This window comes from Quercus suber, unplaced genomic scaffold (assembly GCF_002906115.3).
Source record: "Quercus suber isolate HL8 unplaced genomic scaffold, Cork oak 2.0 scaffold_133, whole genome shotgun sequence".
NCBI lineage: Eukaryota > Viridiplantae > Streptophyta > Magnoliopsida > Fagales > Fagaceae > Quercus > Quercus suber.
Window position 1 is genome coordinate 1,023,714 of NW_027069596.1, and position 19,232 is coordinate 1,042,945.

At 34.0% G+C, this 19,232-nt stretch overlaps 1 protein-coding gene across 1 annotated transcript; it reads right to left on the reverse strand.

Annotated features, from left to right (window-relative positions):
• Positions 1 to 696: 696 nt before the first annotated feature.
• On the reverse strand, positions 697 to 18,364 carry LOC112039664 (phragmoplastin DRP1C). Its single transcript, XM_065776482.1, has 16 exons — positions 17,958 to 18,364; positions 17,664 to 17,727; positions 17,229 to 17,333; positions 14,892 to 14,993; positions 13,147 to 13,197; positions 12,970 to 13,031; positions 10,926 to 11,016; positions 10,748 to 10,812; positions 10,331 to 10,525; positions 10,081 to 10,200; positions 9,781 to 9,851; positions 8,470 to 8,695; positions 6,970 to 7,020; positions 2,806 to 3,037; positions 2,401 to 2,540; positions 697 to 1,079 (listed from the first exon to the last, which is right to left on the reverse strand). The coding sequence occupies exons 1-16, from the start codon at positions 18,087 to 18,089 to the stop codon at positions 954 to 956; spliced, it is 1,833 nt and encodes a 610-aa protein (XP_065632554.1). The 5' UTR covers positions 18,090 to 18,364; the 3' UTR covers positions 697 to 953.
• Between the last annotated feature and the right edge of the window lie 868 nt (positions 18,365 to 19,232).

The window sequence follows — 19,232 nt, forward strand, 5'->3', positions numbered from 1 at the left end:
TATAATGAGATTGAAAACTTTGGAGTTAATACTTAGCATTTGCGAAGTGTGTCAATAAATATTGTAAAGATGTCAAAAAGTACTTAAAAATGGAAGAGTTACTAAACAAGCAATTAAGCTCGGATGGCCAAGCTGTTTGTGGGCAAATATATATATATATATATATATACACATATATGGATCCAGTTAATGTGTGTCCTATTTATTTTGAGAAAGTTTTTACGAGGAATTGAAAAAGCTATCAAAACAGTTAATTACTTTTTTGTTTTTTCATAAAAGATTTCCTAAGGGCACACGTTAGTAAATCCCTATATATACCTATATATATATATATATTCCTTATTTTACAGCTCACCTAAGGGTAGGGTCAGAAGCTAAAGCTTGCCTAAAATGTTCGAGATATTGAACAATTTTAGGGGAGCCATGGCATTCTTTCTCGAGATAGCCTATGCCAAAGCCAATTTATCATGTACATTTTGCACATCCCGCTTGAGGTTAAAACTTGTCACTATTGTGTTGCAATGGTGAGGATCTGAGTTGATTTTGTTGGATTATAGTTATTAAAATTCACAGATCTAAACCTAAAGGAAAAAAAACAAAAACAAAAAGAAGAAGAAGAAGAAGGAAGGAGGGTGGGGGAAGGGGGAGAGAGAGAGAGAGAGAGATAAGGCTTGAAGTTCTTTGTTTGTCTCTCAATGAAGAACAGGAAAATTTTGACAATCTATTATGAATCATCACAAATGCCACATTTCATGTACGCCCATAGTTAAATGATGTTGAAAAGGGAAACAATACCAAAGAGGTGGAAAATGATATGGGAGGGCAAATCAAAGCTCTGGTGACCAATGTAGACAATCATTATTTTTAGATTACAAAAAGAATATGCAATTAATTTGTTAACTAAGTGGTTTATCTTCTGATGGTTTAAGCACAAAAAATGACTGCAGACCTCATTACTTCCATGCCACTGAGTCAATCTCATCTCTAGCTGACTTGTATAGTTCAAGCCTCTTAGCGATGGCTGTTCTTCTTTCCATAAGCGCCGGGTCCTCATCCAACATTGCACCAAGCTGCTGCTTCTGCAAAGATACCAAGGGTAAGATTTTTAATTACTTTTGATATATATTGCTATTTAACAACTTTTGATAAGCTAAAGATGGCTATTTTTATTTATTTTATACGCTACAAATAGAAACCTGACCATTCTAACCCTTTAAATGCCTTAACCAACCCACTAAATAGCTTTGGCAAGTGAAAGTATGATTTCTTGATAGGGATACATTATGATAAAACATTACCCTATTAAAACTAATGATGCAGCATCCATTATCACTACATTGGTAGAATACTATGAAAAAATATGACATAGGCTATCTAAAGGTTAACAAGTAAAAAAAAATGAAATTATTACTATTTTTCTTTAGAAAATGGATGCCTTATTTTCACCATTCATGCATTGTTAGCCACCATTCAAATTCAAGTGAAAAGAAATGGTTTGGCTCCATTAATGCAAATCAAATTTGGGAGATGTCTACATTTACTATTTGTAGAGTTATTTTAACAGTTTTGATTTGCACATAACGCATGAAAAATTGGTTGATGCCTGATCAATGTGAGAACAATCTATTATAGTTTATTCTTTAGTTAATATCATTTTTTTAGATGTAAAAACTACAATACTAATTCCTTTTTTTTTTCATAAAAACTAGAATCCTATATGGATAAAAGATAAATTAAAAATAAAAAATAAAAAAAAGCCCATATACAATATACCTGCTGGTTTCTACACTTCCTGTAATAGAAAGATCTAAATCATTCATTATAGAGTGTCCATGTGCTTATTTAAATCCCTTAATTCCTGAAACATCTAAGCCAGTTGCAAGTCCAATTGCTGTTCACGGTCTTCATTATTTCATGTTTGGGAATAAATGTTTTACAGTCCTATTTTCTTGATGAATTTGTTTTTTAAGAAATAAAATAATACATGCCAACCCACACAAGCTAGAGGATGGTATCAGAAATTATTCACAAGAAATTGGAAAATGTATCAACAAGTTTTTCAAAAGAGGGGTGAGCAGGAAGAAGATAACAAACTTACCAGATGTTATTCGTTAATGTAAAAGAGTTTGTTTTTGATAGCCATGTAAAAGAGTTTGTTGAACATTTATTGATAATTATTTCTTCAGATACTTGGACAAAGTATTAATAAATAAAATTAGATTCAAATTGTTCCAAGTATAACTTTCTCATTTAATGTTCCTAATAGTTATAATCAATCTTAATATCCTATCCTAAGTACATACCCTCATGAAAAATCATTCAATGAACCTTTACTTTCAGAGGGGAGAGAGAATAAGTATAAGGCACACAAGCATTTAGAGTACAATATGAAAACTTTACCTCCCTCCTGCCAACGTGAGCGTAGAAGTTGTTGAGCAGTGATCTCTTGGCCTCTCGAACTTGACAATAGACCACAGCTTTGGGAATTGAATTTTTCAGTGAATCACAAACCATATTAATGTATGCGTTGACATTTGAACCTGAAGAAATCAGAGTATTCTTTCCTTTATAGTAGAATTTAATCATGATAAATGATCAATATTTTACCGTACAACTTGGATCTTGACAATATACTTAAACATGTATCAAAATTTAAATCCCAAATGAAACTGAAATATAAGTCTGGAACCATATTAACATGCAATAAACATTAACACACCCAACTCTGAACATTTGAAAACTGAGCCATAATAAACCAATCACTTAAATGAGGACCTTAGCCAAAACTAGCAGAAGATAGCATACCAATCTTCCGGAAATGATTATCTGAGTAACGGTCTGTATTTGGGCCGCTTGGTGGGTTTGAAGGTTTCTCTGGTTCAAGATGAAGCTTCCGGAAAAATTCTACAGTCAGGTAGCTAGATTCCATATCCACCAGCCGCAGAACTGTTTTCCGACTTTCATCACGAAATCTTTCCAATGATTCTGTTGCAGCAGCTGCTATGTCAGATTGAAGTGTTGGGAATCGTTTCAATTCCTGCAATCCCATAACATAGAATTGCGTCATGTATAACAAATTCTGTCCGAATGCTGGGCATCCCAAACTCATCTTATGAGGCTAGCTAAAGATGAAGACATGGATTTACCATTAAAAAGTGTCAAAACAACAAAAACCACTGCAGTTCTTTTTCAAAGTATGAATTACACTTTTTAAAAAGAAGGGGAAATCAGGAAGACAGCCCTGAATACCCATTATGCATTTTTTTTGTCTTCACAAACATATGCCTGTCTTTATTCTTTACTTTGACTCAGAAGGAACTCATGATACAAGAGAAACACACCACAGTATCAGTAGATAGACCTAAGCCCCTGATAGTCATCACGTATCCAGGATGTATTCAATAACATCATGTCTTGTTAAGTACGTGGCTCTCAATATCAGAAAAGTTGCACCTAGCAGAAGTGACTAATTAAAACAATTTCAAAAATATCATATCACATGATCCAGTCATGTCTATTTTTGTGATACATTGCACCATGTCTTCCAACAGTTATCATCACACTGACATATTATGGTGGCTCCACACAATCCAACTTTACTGCCATATACAATCCAACATTTCTGCCATATTCTGAACTTCAATAGATATTTGAAATTAATAATTTGAGTAACAGCTGCAGACAGTACATAGTTCCGGACAATATTACTACTCCACACTACAAAAATCACTTTTTATAACATAGAAGGGGAATATGGTCATAGCATTACAGTATTACTAGAACTATGAAGTAATTTTTTGCTTTGTTCCTCTGTTACATTAATTCTATGCATGTCAAATACCCATGTTTGCTAGAAACTTCCCTTGGATATTATCTTTGACTATCCCTGTGATTTCTAAAAATGAGTATATTAACCATCTTAGACGTTCTATGATATCCAGTACTTAGTTTACACCAGGTGACATAACACTAAATTAGCTCCTCTTTTTTATTACAATGCTGTGCCCCTCTATCCCAAACTTAGGTAGTTAGACTGACCTGACACCAAGGGATGACTTGCATGCTAAAGCTCCATTAACAAAGTGTGAGCTAACACATATCCCATTTACCTCTCTTATAAATGTGCTGACTTCAAAATGATAGAAAAAGCAGCAGTAATATTTATAATGAAATTAAGGACCGCCTTAAGCAGAAATATGACAACTATTTGCAATATAACTGTCAACTTTTGAAATATTATGGAAAATAAAGAGAAAATAAGAAAGGAATAATGGAAGAGATTAACATGTTTCAGTCATTGAGAACTATGTCCAACTCCACAACACCAAAAGCCAAACGGCTACAATCAGAGATATCAAGCCCAAGGCCGAAGCTCATTGTAACTAGTCTAGATTCAATGTACTAGGACCTATTTGTAAAAGTGCAAGTAAAGAGATCCTAATCCTTGTGGTGCAAGTAAATTAACCCTAGAATTAGTCTCCTTACATATACTCCCAATGGGCTCATCATAACACATAGTTCAAGACAATAAAGATATAGCTGCTCAAGACTTTTTTGCTGTTTACGTAGGTTGTCAAGGCAAATCATGTTAATTTCTATTTGATTCCGCTTTCTCTTTCTCTCTTCTGTCTCTCACTCTAAATCCCAATATAAATTCTAACATGGTAAAATAGTCAGCCTCCTGTTTGGTTCCCCAAAGGTTGCCAGCTCATTCAAGCATCTCACCATAAAACTGTCTTCAGCCAATGTCTTCTAGCAAACGTTGTTGTTATTCTCTGGTCGTTGGTGCTGTTGCTATCAGATCAACTTTTGTCACTGGCCACTACTACCACCAGTAAATGTAATAAGAATTCCATCTTCAAGCCACTATTACCCTGCCAATGTCCCCCAAGCCACCAGTCAATCATTCTTCAGCCATAGTAACTGACTTCCAGTCACATGTGCAGCAGCCCTCTAGCCACAATAGTCATTTTTTGGCCTCAATATCTAGTTGTTTGCTGCAGCAGCAGTTTTCTCACACGTTTCACTCTAAATTATGTCTAGTCTATTCTACATTCAATCTGATCTTCCATGGCACACTCCAGCTAGAATTTAAGGGGGGATATTATTGATATCAAGCCCAAATCCATTGTAACTAGTCTAGATTCAATGTACTAAGACCCACTTGTAGTGCAACCAGAGTAATCCTAATCATAATTGTAGTGCAAGTAAAGTAACTTTGAGTTAATCTATGGTTAGCCTAGGGTTAGTCTCTCTATATATGCCCTCACTATGCTTATTGTAAGACCCTCTGTAGCTACTTAAGGGGTTTCTGCTATGGACATAGGCTGACAGGCTAAACTACATTAATTTCTATGCGCTTCTGCTTTCTCTTTTTCTCTCTTCTCTCTCTCACTTGAAATCCAACATAAATTCTACTATTTTATCATAGTTATAACCCAAAATATCATTCATTTACTTGATTGATAACACATTACAAGGGAACTCATATTTATAATTGGGTTTATTGAATTTGAAAGTAGTCAACTTTCAATTCATTACATGTATATTTTCAATTTGAATTTCATATCAATATAATTGATTGCTCCAAGCCTTTGATATACTTCAAGCAATCAAACCCTTGATTTAGTCTTCATGGTTTGTAAAATGAATCATAATTTCCAACACCACCCCTCAAGTTGTGTATTAAATCTTTTATGAGATGCGCATATACAGAAATTGAAACTAAAGCTTGAAACTATGTTCCAAAGTAGTTTGTACTTTTTTTATCCTCTCTCTTTTTGGAGTCGAAGAAAATTAGCAGACAAAAGTGAAACTTGGTACAAACCAATTTAGATGCTTCAAAGGCACAGAAAAGCAACAACTCCATTAAAATGGCAGCTCCTAAGAAGATGTCACTATAATATTGATGTGACAAAATCTGTTGCTATGAAGCAAGGTATTGGTAGTGACAATTGCAGAGATAAATAACCAATATGTATAAAGAAGTGATGATATTTTCTAATGAAAATAGGAAGAAAAAAAAAAGAAAGGGAGGTAGACAATAAAAGTTCATTGGCAAGGTGATTATATTACAAATCACCAACAAGAGGGAAATGATGTGAGTGAAGAGATTCGATGAAGGTCAATCAATCCACTTTAATACCGTGTCACTAGGGCCTACATCCACAACATTAAAACTTAAAGAGCTACATCTTTTATTCACCAGACTGATAACATATTATCTAAGAATCCAGATTTATAATGGGTTTAGAATTTGAAATTAAGTTAACTATCAATTTACTACATGTGCATTTTGAATTTGAAATCCATATCAATATAATTGATTGCTCCAAGCACTTGATTTACTCCAAGCACTTGATTTACTCCAAGCAAATCGATTCTTTGATTTTGTCTTCATGGTTTGGAAAGTGAATCGTACTTTCCAAAATGTTAGAAAATGGTTAAATGATTAAATTCATCATTTCGTAATAGATTAAACTTTTGGGATGCGTGTTAAGTTATCATGGCATTAAGATAGATAGTCTTGAGTTCGAATCTTGTCTTCCACTCTATCTCCTATTTAAAATTAAAAATTTAACATGTTATGCCATGCTTATTGAGAGGGAATTAAAACTCAAACGTAAGAAGGAGAGTTAGAATAATGGTTAAATGATTAAATCCACACTTTTCTAAGAATTTAAGTTTATGGGACAAGTGGTAAGTTATCAATAATGAAACTGAAATAGATGTTGTTGGAAACCAAAGGAGTTAGGCCCACACGTGAGGAGTGTTAGAATGATGGTTAAATGATTAAATTTACTGTTTCCTACTAGTTAAGCTTTTGAGACTAGTGGTAAGTTATCAATAATGAAGCAAAAAAAAATATGTAGTTGGAAATCAAACCGCTGAAATTTTAAAAAAATTTCTGTATACATTATACAACAAATACTGAACTCTTGCAAAAATTAATAACTAAAAATTGCTTACCTCCGTTGCAGCTATTGACTTCCTTACTAGTTCTTTCAAAACGAAGTGCACCTGAGGAAGAGAACAGAGAACAAAAAATATTTTTAAAAAAATGTCAATGATGGGATTTTGGGTAAACTAAGAATTTTGCCTCTATGAAGAGCATTACTTTGAACCAAATATAAGGAATTGGTGGAAAATACAAATCTAGATTACAAAAATTTAATGTATCAATGCCATTTCCACTCAACTCCACCTTCCTAATAACTTCCTACCTTCCTAATAATAGATTATAGTCTCTCAATAGGCCACTAAATGCCAAATAATGTGGTGGATTGCTGCCAATTAATCTCTATCATATGAAAAATTACTACTTCTCCCAAAAGCCTAAACTAATGAGAAAGGGTGAACTTAATCACTTAATCATTATTTTGATACCCTCATTAATATGTGAGCCCAAAATACTCATTAATGAGTGGGACCCAACACATAAAATTTTAAACTTCAAATTGAAGTTATAAAGTGGACATATGGTTCAAACTTAACACCACCTATTCTAATACAATAAGAAATTATTTAGTTCAAAAGCCTAAGCTGAAGAGAAATGGTAAATATAATCACTTAACTATTATTCTGACACCTTAATAGAACTGTACTCTTTTACTTTTCTAAGTTCTATGATTTCAAGAATAGAATCTAAGACCCAATCCAGTTCACTTCTATTTTCTCTTCACTATTTCAGATCTCTAACTGTCATCATTCATTGAATGTAATATCCCCAACAAGTACCAGAATCCTTTAACATAAGTCATAAGTTAATCATGCTGAAAAAGATCCTTCTAATATAATTTTTTTCTCAGCCACCCATGCTCTAAGATAGTGAAGTGCCTCCTTGAATATATCTTGAAACATGATGTAATCCCCAATTGGAGAAGTAAAATTTAACATTCAGTTTGAAAATGCATTTTGAAGAACTATGTTTATCATACAAACTCAAAGTAGATTCCTTTATGCATGAAAGACCAAAGAAATCCAAAATTCTTATTCTCCACGTGAGCCTTTCAACCACCTTTTTTTCATTGGAACCATTCAATCACTTGGTCTTTTGAAATTCTTGCACAAGAGACCAGCACCAATGACAAAGCTAAACGAGGATATAAGCCTGTCAGCCAAGCCAAGCATAAAGTATGTGTAGAATGTTTCCCTCTCCTCCTTTTCTTCTCTCTCTATCTCTCTCTCACTCTCTCATTATAACCATTCTTTTTCTTCAGCACACCCATCACGTGCTATTTTGCTATGCATATATTAAAAGAACATTCAGACAATCTAAGTTATCATATTGTTCACAATTCTAAAGAGTAAACATGAAAGGGAAAAAGAAAACTCAAGTACATTAGTGCATATTATGATAGGGTCAGTACTATCCATTATAATGCATATAATAATACCATCAGTACTGTCTGTTATATCCATGAAAACTATGTCTTTAAAAGAACTATATGGCAAATTAAAGAACATTACTGCATCAACGGAGGCTTCAGCTGGGCCTTTAAAATAGCTGATAGATCCATCAATGAGTCTTCTGTATCCTTGTTCTGGAGCAATCAAATGTGGCTGATAACCATCAGCCTCAGATACAACTTTCTGGACATTTTTTGTAGAGAGATGACGGTCAAAGGGGAGCTTTTTCAGAGCAGCTGGTAGTTGATGGTCAAAAACTCCATATATCCGATCTCCGCCAGGCCGCCTGAGTTAGAGAGTACTTACTTAAATATAAATATTACCCAAAAAGGAGACCAAAATAAATATAAATATATATATATATAAATAAAATAAAATAAAATAAAGCTTAAATACAAATATTTATCCCAAAAGAAATAGACAATATTTTCTTGGGGAGAAATCAAAATTACACTGTCAAATCATGTATATAATCAAACTTGAAAGACATCCCATCTTTGGCAATGTTAAAACCATGTGACACTACAAAATGATACTATTTTTATGAACTATATTATTTATGAAAAAAATTCATTTTCTTAAAAAAATATAGTTTTTGTTGCTTTAACAAACTCTTTTCATCAAAGGACTACTAGAATTGGTAAAACAGTTCTCTGCCAGTTGCATTTTTGACACAACATTTCATTGGACAGGTTCAAAACATATCCTTTATTAAAATCATATAAAATAAATAAATAAATAAAGGAAAGAGTTCTCAGTTCTCTTGAAATTATGAGCATTGCCAATGTACTCTTGAGGGGCTCTTAACTTTTTTCTCTCAAAGGACCAAGGTATAGATGACGAACTCTAGCTCAAATAGCACCTCCTTCCCTTAAAAGCAAGTTGGAGGGCAAGACCCTGGTTCAAGATCCACCGGGTGCTTGTGTAACTTACCAATAAAAATATGAAAGGCCAAGGAATAACAAAAACTGATGATTTATGAATTACACAATTGTAGTACTGAAGGTTAACCACAAAGGATTTAAACCATCAGAACCAGCATGTAGCCAAGAGCTTAAAATGCCAAAGTTACCCTTTTAAATTAATTTCCTCACTAAATAGTGATAAATTTGGTCTTCGTGCACTAAAATGTGAAACACATTTAATCTTAATGCCACATGTTTATCCTCCAATAGGATTTTTATTTTTGGATATCATCATCCTCTAGTAGTCTAGTTCTGAAACTCGAACAATGAATCAAATAAAAGTTTTTAGTAATAATCAATTTCGTACTTGGATCAAGCAAATCAAACAACAATTTCAGCCAGAACCTAATTAGAATTCTTTAATTGAAATTGATAATAAATTTGAAGAAAATTTCAAGGGAGTTACCCTCCATCCAGGTGTTCCTTAAACACACGGTCAAATGCACGACACATTTCTAAAATAGTGTACAGCTGAGCCTGTATATACAGGTAACAAACTTCAAGTCAGGAGAATAAAAGATAAAGGTTTGGCCCCAAAGGGTAGTTTAATCAGATGGAGGCCACACATTGAGAAGCAGAGGTCACTAGTTCAAATATTGCCTTCCCCCTCCCCTTGGAGCCAAAACTTACTTATCAATAAATAAATAAATAAAAGATTATCATTCCCATCAAAGAAAACTGATTTCCACAAAGGTCCAGTTCGTACCCCTGAGTCTACTGCAATAGGCCTTCCAATACGGTCCAACTCAGCATTAAGTTCATCAATTGTTTTATTTATTAAAGCAATGATACTTGGTATCCGCTGTCTTATAACAGTCTCCAAATGCTGACAAGAAACAAGATGAAAAAAGAAAAGGAAAACCACTCAATGTTAGAGAGGTTAGATATTTCAGCAAATTTGTCATGCGAGCGAATATTTAAGAAAATAACTTGATGTCAAAATGGATGAATAAGACCTTAGATAAAAGTTTGGCAAGATACTCTGAGCCCATTTTATGTGCCATGTGTCCATACTCAGGGCTCGTTTCAAAATATTCACGCTCCTTTCTACGAGCAGCAATCATGTCAACATTTTTGTTTATATCAGCTTGTGAACGGTTCACAATTCCAACCCAGGGATGTTGCAGCCTGTATGACCTTCCTTCAAGAACCTTAAACATCCATATAGATCATCTTTAATATTGTGCAGACAACCAGACTTAATGCGATTTTGAAAAGAATAAATATTCAGTAGTGCAACAAAAGGAAAAGAAAGAATCTAACAGAACACTGAACACAGAAAATAACCATGTGATGTGGATTAAGGTATTGCACTCATAAAATTTAAAGTGTAGTGCGATTGATTCATGCAGTAAGGATGATTGAATCCATACATCCAATGCATTCGTTCCTTTATCCATTAGATCGAGTTTTGTTAGCACACCAAATGTTCTTTCACCTGAATATACAAAAAGTAATAGAAAAATCAATCATATGCTCACAAAAAGAAAATTCTGATTGCTAAATGCAAAGAAATATAGCCTTAAACAAATGTAACCTACTTCATAGTACCTGAAGGATCAACTTCTCTTGCAAGTTTTATGGCATCCGAAGTGGCAATATCTTGATTAGCAGGAGAAATAGCCAATATAATGCAGTTAGGCTACAAAATAAGAAAAGTCTGTTAGATGAACTAGGCATATAATAAAAACTTAAATGTAAAGAAATGATTAATTTTGCAAAAAACAATTGTACTTTAAATCCTTAACAATTCCAGAAATATGCCAGATAGTAAATTCACTGTTAATGCAACGTCTTAAATAAGTTAATCTCCAAAGACATGATATACATCACTAAGAAAAGAATCTCGAAGCGTAAATTCTGCCTTTATGGTCTGTATTTAGAATTGAACCCCTACCCTCTTCTTTCAGATGCCAAGTCAACTCCAGCATAATGCAATTTTTTTGGTAAAGAAGGAAACTTAAAATATTTAAGGAGATAACTTTAGGTCATCACAGCAAATTCAGAAGTACCCATCACTGTCCTGGAACTGCATAGTTGTGCACATGAATGGACCCAATTCATTTAAATCCCATCTCACTGTATATGGTCGTGAATTCAAAGATGCAATTGAAAGGCTCCAACCAAGGACTTATAAATCAAGGAGAGATAAAGTCAGACTACTTTCTAAGTAGGATGGAAAGCATTTCTACTTTGAGAAAGGTGGGAGGCACGTTAATGGAATGGGTGGATATGAGACCATAAGTTCCACAAGGATCTAGTTGGAGATTGATTTTGAAACTAGCTGACTGTTGGGAAGACCTTCATGGTGGTGCTTTGGGTACTATCCTGAAATAAGTATTTTGAAGAATGGGCCTTTCTATAAAGATTTTTTTTTTTTTTAATTTTAAATAGGTAAAACTATCCTGCAATCCTTTCCTAACCCTACACTCAACAGATTTCCACTTGCTGCCTTAAGTCTACCAAGCTTCCCTATTTTCAGAATTGTAAGAGTGTGAAGAATGGAATCCTCTTGAGGCCCCCAGAAATTCGTAAAGAGCCAGGACTTGTTTCACATTATTGCTTTGTTCTCCAAGAACTTAGTTACTATTGATGAATGTGGCAAATAACACCTGTCTTAAGAATAAGACTACACTGAGAGCTTGTCCCATTCCATTGGAATTTGGAGCAGATGGTGACTAGCCTTATCCAACTAGGGAGTGGAGTCTTCTGCTTCTGACCTACCAAGAATTTTTGCTTAAATGTACATCACTACATCCTTGGAAAATAAATTTCACACACTGATCCATTTGATTAATTAAGATTAATCTCTAAACAAATGATAATTGTGTACGGTACAAGTTGATCGGTTAACCATTTATTACTTCAATTGTTTATATAATCATATTCATTGAATACTCTTTCTGTTGAGTTGTAGAGGTCACTTAATGTTACTTAACTATATTTAAAGGAGCTGGTTAAAAGCAGTGATCTGAAGCAACAAGTTTATTAAAAGAGGGGCTCCTTGATGTATTTTTGGTGCATTTTGAAGGACGAAAGTAAATATATTTTGTTATGTTAAGAAATATACAATGTAAAGAGAACATTTGATGTCTTGAAATCTTTAATTCCTTGAAGAAGATACTGGGGCAAGGAGCTGGATCTTCTCTTCTTGATTTATTAACTTTTTTTTTTTTTTAATGTGTTTGTTTTGTAGATATCCATCCCTGAGTATTGCCTTCTTTTTATTGAATTTATATTTTTCAGCAAAATAATTTAAAACATCTTCACTGTTCGAGATATATTAGACATATTAGCCCATGGTATAGACCCAAGCCCACACCTACTTTGTGTGCAAGTCAAGTCTCCTACTTATAGTAGAAGTCTAGGGTTTAGCCATCTATATATATACTCATGTTCTAATTCATTGTAACACAAGCTATGTACTCTTATAAATTAAAGATATAGCCTTTAAGGATTTCCTCCGTGGACGTAGGCCGACAAGGCTGAACCACGTAACCCTAATGTTCTCGTGTTTCTATTCTATGCCTTGTCTTCCACATCTACTCTAGCATATTCAATATGGTATATATCAATGTTAATATTTAACACTCACCTTCTCAACATAAGAACGAACCATGTTTTCAATATCTTCAACAATAGTTTCTGGCTGTCCCTCTGCAAAAGCCAAAATTTGTCATTGTATATCCAAATGCGTAGAATGACTACTCTAACAACAGAAAGTAATTGAATCATTGCTCTAGGGAGAATAAAAAAATTTCAAAGAAATTACCTACAGCAACCTTTGTCAACCCAGGAAGATCAATGACAGTTAAATTTACAACTGCCAAACAAAAATATACTCTTAATATAGAATTTAATAAAGAGAACTAGAGTTACTAAAGAATAAAAAACAATACAAGAAAAGCTGACAAATGCTTGCATAAAAAGGAAAGAAGGAAAAATATATCAAGATTAAGCGTATCATGTCTATGATATTCATATTTTAAGCTTCTGATAGAAAGGGCTTCAGTATTCATGATTCTGTATGAATGACTACGAATTTCAATAAGAATCTACATAAGGTGCCCATTAAAAATTTTCCTGTGGTATATCACACTTCCAGTTGCAGACAGAGGAGAGACAAATTTTATGCTCAATTTGCATTGCAGAACTAACAAAAATCTTCACCTTATATCTTCCATCCCCTCTGCAACTCCAACAAGGTGAAGAATTTTGCTGTAGATAATTTTTTGCAAATCGTGTGAATCTTAAAGGGATGATTCAGATAGGCAACTCTATCAATATTGATAAAATATCACTAGACCCAAAAGCTTAAACAGTTAGACAATGGTGAAACTAATATTTTAATCAGTATTCTCACACTCCTCCTTACATTTAGATCCGGACTCCCTCTCAAAAAGTGGGGCACAACACATGATATCATGATAAACTACAGCTAATCCCAAATATTATGTTATTAAGAAATAGTGAATTTAATCATTTAAGCATTATTCCAGAAAATATCAATCTAGGATGGTAGGCACTTTAACTCCATCTTTACTGGTGAACTATATCTGTTAGCTAATTTAATATACAAATAACTCTCTCCTTATCCCATTGTTATTGACATATATAGTAAACAACCCTTTTTTATATATAAGTATATGGTAATGTGGACTATTTGGACTAAACGGAATCGACAGTCTTTTGAGGATGAGAAGAAAACTGTGGTTCAGTTATTAGAGTATTGCCAGCAGACCCTCTTCGATTGGTCTCGTTGTTGGGGCTATTTGGATTGTTCTATCCTGTTGGATTTTCTTTCATCTATTAGTATAGATTAGGGGTTGCTTATGTCTTTTTGTTTCTTTTTTCCTTTGTTCACTACTGTGAACTTTGTGTGCTTTTCTTGTTATTCTTTTATTAATAATATTCTCTTCTTACTTATCAAAAAAAAAAAAAAAAAAAAAAACAACCAATGATGAAGGGAATCTTTAAAAGAAAATGTAGTGAAGTGTGGGAACCTGTTATAGTCAATTTTATTGTTATTTGGGCTACGTAACCGGGTGATAGCCCATTCCCTTCCCTTGAACTCCTCACCCCCTTAAACCAAATATCTGTTTGAATATCTCTTTCTTTTTACTTTAATTGAATAATCACTGAAAGATAACTACCATGATGGAGAATAATGATGAAGATGATTAAAGATAATCTAATTCTTCATACTACAACATCCAATTTTAATATGTGGCTATTAAGAGTTTTTTTTTTTTTTTTTTAAACGCTCAACAAATATGGGCCTTTGATCGAAACCATACTTGTAGTTTCTCTAGTTTTTTCATCTATTTTCTACCACTATTCAGTACTTAGTAAAGAAAGATACTCTTCAAGTTTGTGCCAAGAACAAGTTACTACAGTCATTGGTGAGTGAATAAAAAAGAGGCATATATAAAGGGAAACGCTTTATTAAATATTTTGAGATAATTCATTTGAATAATTTATCAACATTTTGATAAGATAAAAACGTTAAGTACAAACCATTTGGAGAATATATGCTCAGATGAATTGGAATGTTAGAGATTTGTTTTGACCTCCCTGTAATACGATCTGTTTCATCTTGGATCTCCTTACGAACAGCAGCTGTATAAGCAAAATGACACAGTAATTGTCATGGAAAGTTGTAACACCCCCATAGTTTATATTCTAAAACATGATTGCATGACAAAGTGAATGATTGATTGCCAATGAGCTCTACAGCTCAAATGGCAACTCGGGTGAGGGTGTGGGCTCAAGGCCCACCAGGTGCGTGTGTAACTTACCAATAAAAAACACTAACTAATTGATGAATAAACCTCATATATGTCAAACTTCTTATTTTTGGAAATAAGTTTGTTGCAAAATACATCATGACAACCAAACAATCTGGATGATGTAATACTTGACAGGAATAGGTATAAAAATTCTAAATAAGCTAGTCTTTAACCAATTCAATGCAAATACAGTAATAGATGAGACAAATCATACATTAACTGAAATGTCAACCAATTCAAAGTCATCCCAAATGTCTACATATTAAACTTCTATATTCCAAATTCAAGGCCTGTACAGAAACTGAAATTTGAAACCCACAATGTAATTAATTTAACAATCTACTTTACAAAGATTTTACCTATAGCTCCAGGCCTGCAGATAGTATAATTTGTATTTGAGTCCATTGGATGACAAACAATAGCACGCATTAATATTCAAAAAAGAGCAAAAAGGAGCCAAAGAGCTCGATCTCAACTGGTGCCTTATTCCCTTATAAGTCCTAAGTGGAGGGTGAGATCGTGGGTGCAAAACTATCGGTTGTGTGTGTAACTTACCAATAATAATTAAAAAAAAGGAGGGAGGGTGGGGGGGACTTGATTGTGTGCATCATCATATTCATCCACTTGAACTGAATGGTACAAATTTTAGTTCTCTGCATGAGAGTAATGCTATGTTTTCCCATTAACACCTGGAGCTATCAATCTCCTGCCACTAGTTACAACCAAATGACTATTGTGTTGATGCCTATTATACTAGTTACAAATACTAAATGACCTAAGGACTTAAGGGTCATATCATAAGCCAAAGAGCTCGATCTCAACTGGTGCCTTATTCCCTTATAAGTCCTAAGTGGAGGGTGAGATCGTGGGTGCAAAACTATCGGTTGTGTGTGTAACTTACCAATAATAATTAAAAAAAAGGAGGGAGGGTGGGGGGGACTTGATTGTGTGCATCATCATATTCATCCACTTGAACTGAATGGTACAAATTTTAGTTCTCTGCATGAGAGTAATGCTATGTTTTCCCATTAACACCTGGAGCTATCAATCTCCTGCCACTAGTTACAACCAAATGACTATTGTGTTGATGCCTATTATACTAGTTACAAATACTAAATGACCTAAGGACTTAAGGGTCATATCATACGAACATACCCCAGTTTACTACCTTCCAATCAAATTTCCATATCAATATTAGCCTTAAATGCAATTATCATTAGCACGTCTGAAATTTAATGGAACAGAAATTTTTTTTTTTTCTAATATACAAACATATATATATATATATGTATGTATGTATGTATATATGGAAAACTGGGTTGTGGGTTCAAATGGCAGTTCCATAACTTACCAATAAAAAATAAAAAATAACTGTAAAATGGTTAAATTACTTAAGGAATTGAACCTCAAAGACAACTTTGACTACATAATAACCCAAAGAATCCATGTGTCTCCGATGCCCATAACCAATACTTGTAGTATCTTCGCTTGGTCCTCAGAGCTAAATATGAAAATCAGATACTTGCAACCGAACCCAAGCCATCGGGTCTAAACATATATCAGTTTGAATATAAGAAAAGAAAAGAAAAGAAAAAATGCAATCTTAAGTAATGAAGACACTATTTTAGGCAATTTAATTTTTCTGTTAGCATCTATAATAACAGCATTATATATCTACCATATAAGCTTACATCTCATATCTGTGTACCAAACGAAATATCAGAGCACCCAAACCTTATTTCAAACCATATCTTCCTTACCTCAGGACAGAACTTTACCTAAGAATTTGGTATCACAAGCAAGTTATCAAAAAAATTCTTATTGTTAAAAATGGGAATCTATTGTTTAAACAAGGGGAAAAAAAAAAATCAAAATATGCAAAAAGATTCATCACCTAAGCAAAAATAAATTGAATCCTTGAGACAGGCAATGTGTAAGTAAAAATTTCTAAAAGCACACAGATAGAAAAAAAAAAAAATACACAAATAAAGAATTTAGCCACTAATGGCATGAGTTATAATCAAAGAGGGAAATAAATTGCAGCCTTGATCAGAAGTTGACATACCAAAATCGGTTAACTTTCTCTTTGGTGCATGGAGAAACTCTGCATAGTCTTGCCCCCCTTCTGTCTTATGAAGTTGCAACACTAACGGCCTCCGTGTTACAATACCTTACAATCAAAGAACAATAAATAAGATCAAAACATTCTTCCTTGTCAACTCAAAATAGAAAGAAAGAGATCATGGCCAACTGAACATGACTGATGGAAGGTCGCAAGTTCAAGTTCGGGAATCAGCTTCTCCAACAAAAACAAAAAATAAAAAACAAAATCGTGATAAGGCTGTCTATCAATCATCTCTCTGAGACTTCGCAATGTGTGTTATTGTATGGCATATCTTTGCAAGTAAATATATCATAAATAATAACTAGATCCAACATTGAATTTTTCTATACTTCTTCGAGAAACTTATAAGTGGAGAAAAAGTGAAAGACGAATTACCGGATCCACGAGGCAGAAAGTCTCTTCCAACAACGCTTTCCAACACCGAAGATTTCCCCGAACTCTGAGATTTTCCACAAAAGAGCATATGCTTATTATGAGAGAAAAATACGATAATATAAAAGAGGAGGTGAAAGAGATGAATAATGAGAACCTGGCCTCCGACGACAGCGACGGAAGGAAGAGCTTCCCAAAGCGACATCCCCTCGCCGCCGTGATCGCCTAAGACGGTGCAGGCTCGCTGGATCCGGTTCACATATAAAAGAGGAGGTGAAAGAGATGAATAATGAGAACCTGGCCTCCGACGACAGCGACGGAAGGAAGAGCTTCCCAAAGCGACATCCCCTCGCCGCCGTGATCGCCTAAGACGGTGCAGGCTCGCTGGATCCGGTTCACCAGCCCGATCAAGCTCTCCATTGTTGCCATATTTTTTGAGGGAGGGGATGGATTCAAAGCGACCGAAGATCTAAGAAATGTACTATTGTTTGTGTGATGGGATTTGAAAGATTGAGGGAAGAGAAAAAAAGAAGGGTATGGATCCGAGAATAGAATGCGGATCAACAATGAGGGTTTCAATCACTGAATAATAAAAAAAAATGGGTTAGATGCAGAACGTGGATCTAGAGAGAGAGAGAGAATACACGGAAAAAAACGGTTGAGGAATGAGGAGTAATAGTTGCTCTTTCTTTTTTTTTTTATTCTTTTATTGTTCTTTTTTTTTTTCTTCTACTTTACGTAACCTTGCATTCCTGGAGAGAGCTACTAAGCATGTTTTTGCATAACGAGTCACATCTCCAATCTCCATGGTGCATATTTTCTTAACAATCTTTTTCTTTTCCTTTTCCTTTTCCTCTTTTCCTTTTTTTTTTTTTTTTTTTTTTTTCCGTTTCCATTCTATCGTATGGGCTCCAAACTTGGTAATAAAACAAACCAACAAAATTGAAATGGCAGAAAGTCAAGATTATCAAAAATATTACACAATATTTTTCACAACACTTAAATTATAGCTTGTTATTAATGGACAAAAATATAATTTTAATTATAAATTTAAATTAAAGTTAATAACAACTTATTACTTATTTTATTTTGAGTGAACACAATATTGTTCCCACTCCAGCCCTTTAAGCATGCAAGCACGTACAGCTGTCACCATCTTTCTAGTAACCATTGCCATTGCAGTATTTGGGAGTGGGCTTTTTAGGAAATGTAACAAACCTTTTCCCTTTTTTAAAAGGAAAAAAAAACTATATTTAATAATTCCGAAACACCCACATTAATAATTTGACAGATACACCACAATAACATGAACCCAATACTTCCACAGTTCCACCTTCGACAGGTAAAACATCACTACACTACCAAGATGGTTGGGATTAACGTTGGTGGCTAGTTCACGCATTGTTTAACTGTTCCCTATATCCCGACTCCTAAGCTTAATGCCGAATACTTCTTTGCTTTTTCTTTCTTTTTTTTCCCCCTTCTCAGCTTTTGCTTTTCAGGGTTGGACGAAATAGAGTTATTACACGCAATCCTTGCATACTCCCCATTCCAGAAAGGCTAAAAGCCTAA

Bases quoted from the DNA above. Each gene is read 5' to 3' on its own strand.
- LOC112039664 (XM_065776482.1), bottom strand. From the start codon at position 18,089: ATGGCAACAATGGAGAGCTTGATCGGGCTGGTGAACCGGATCCAGCGA. The intron at 14,994-17,228 runs GTATGTCAACTT...TTGCTTATACAG, and splicing joins GAGAAAGTTAACCGATTTTG to CTGCTGTTCGTAAGGAGATC. The intron at 7,021-8,469 runs GTAATGTTCTTT...TCTCTTCCTCAG, and splicing joins CTGAAGCCTCCGTTGATGCA to GTGCACTTCGTTTTGAAAGA.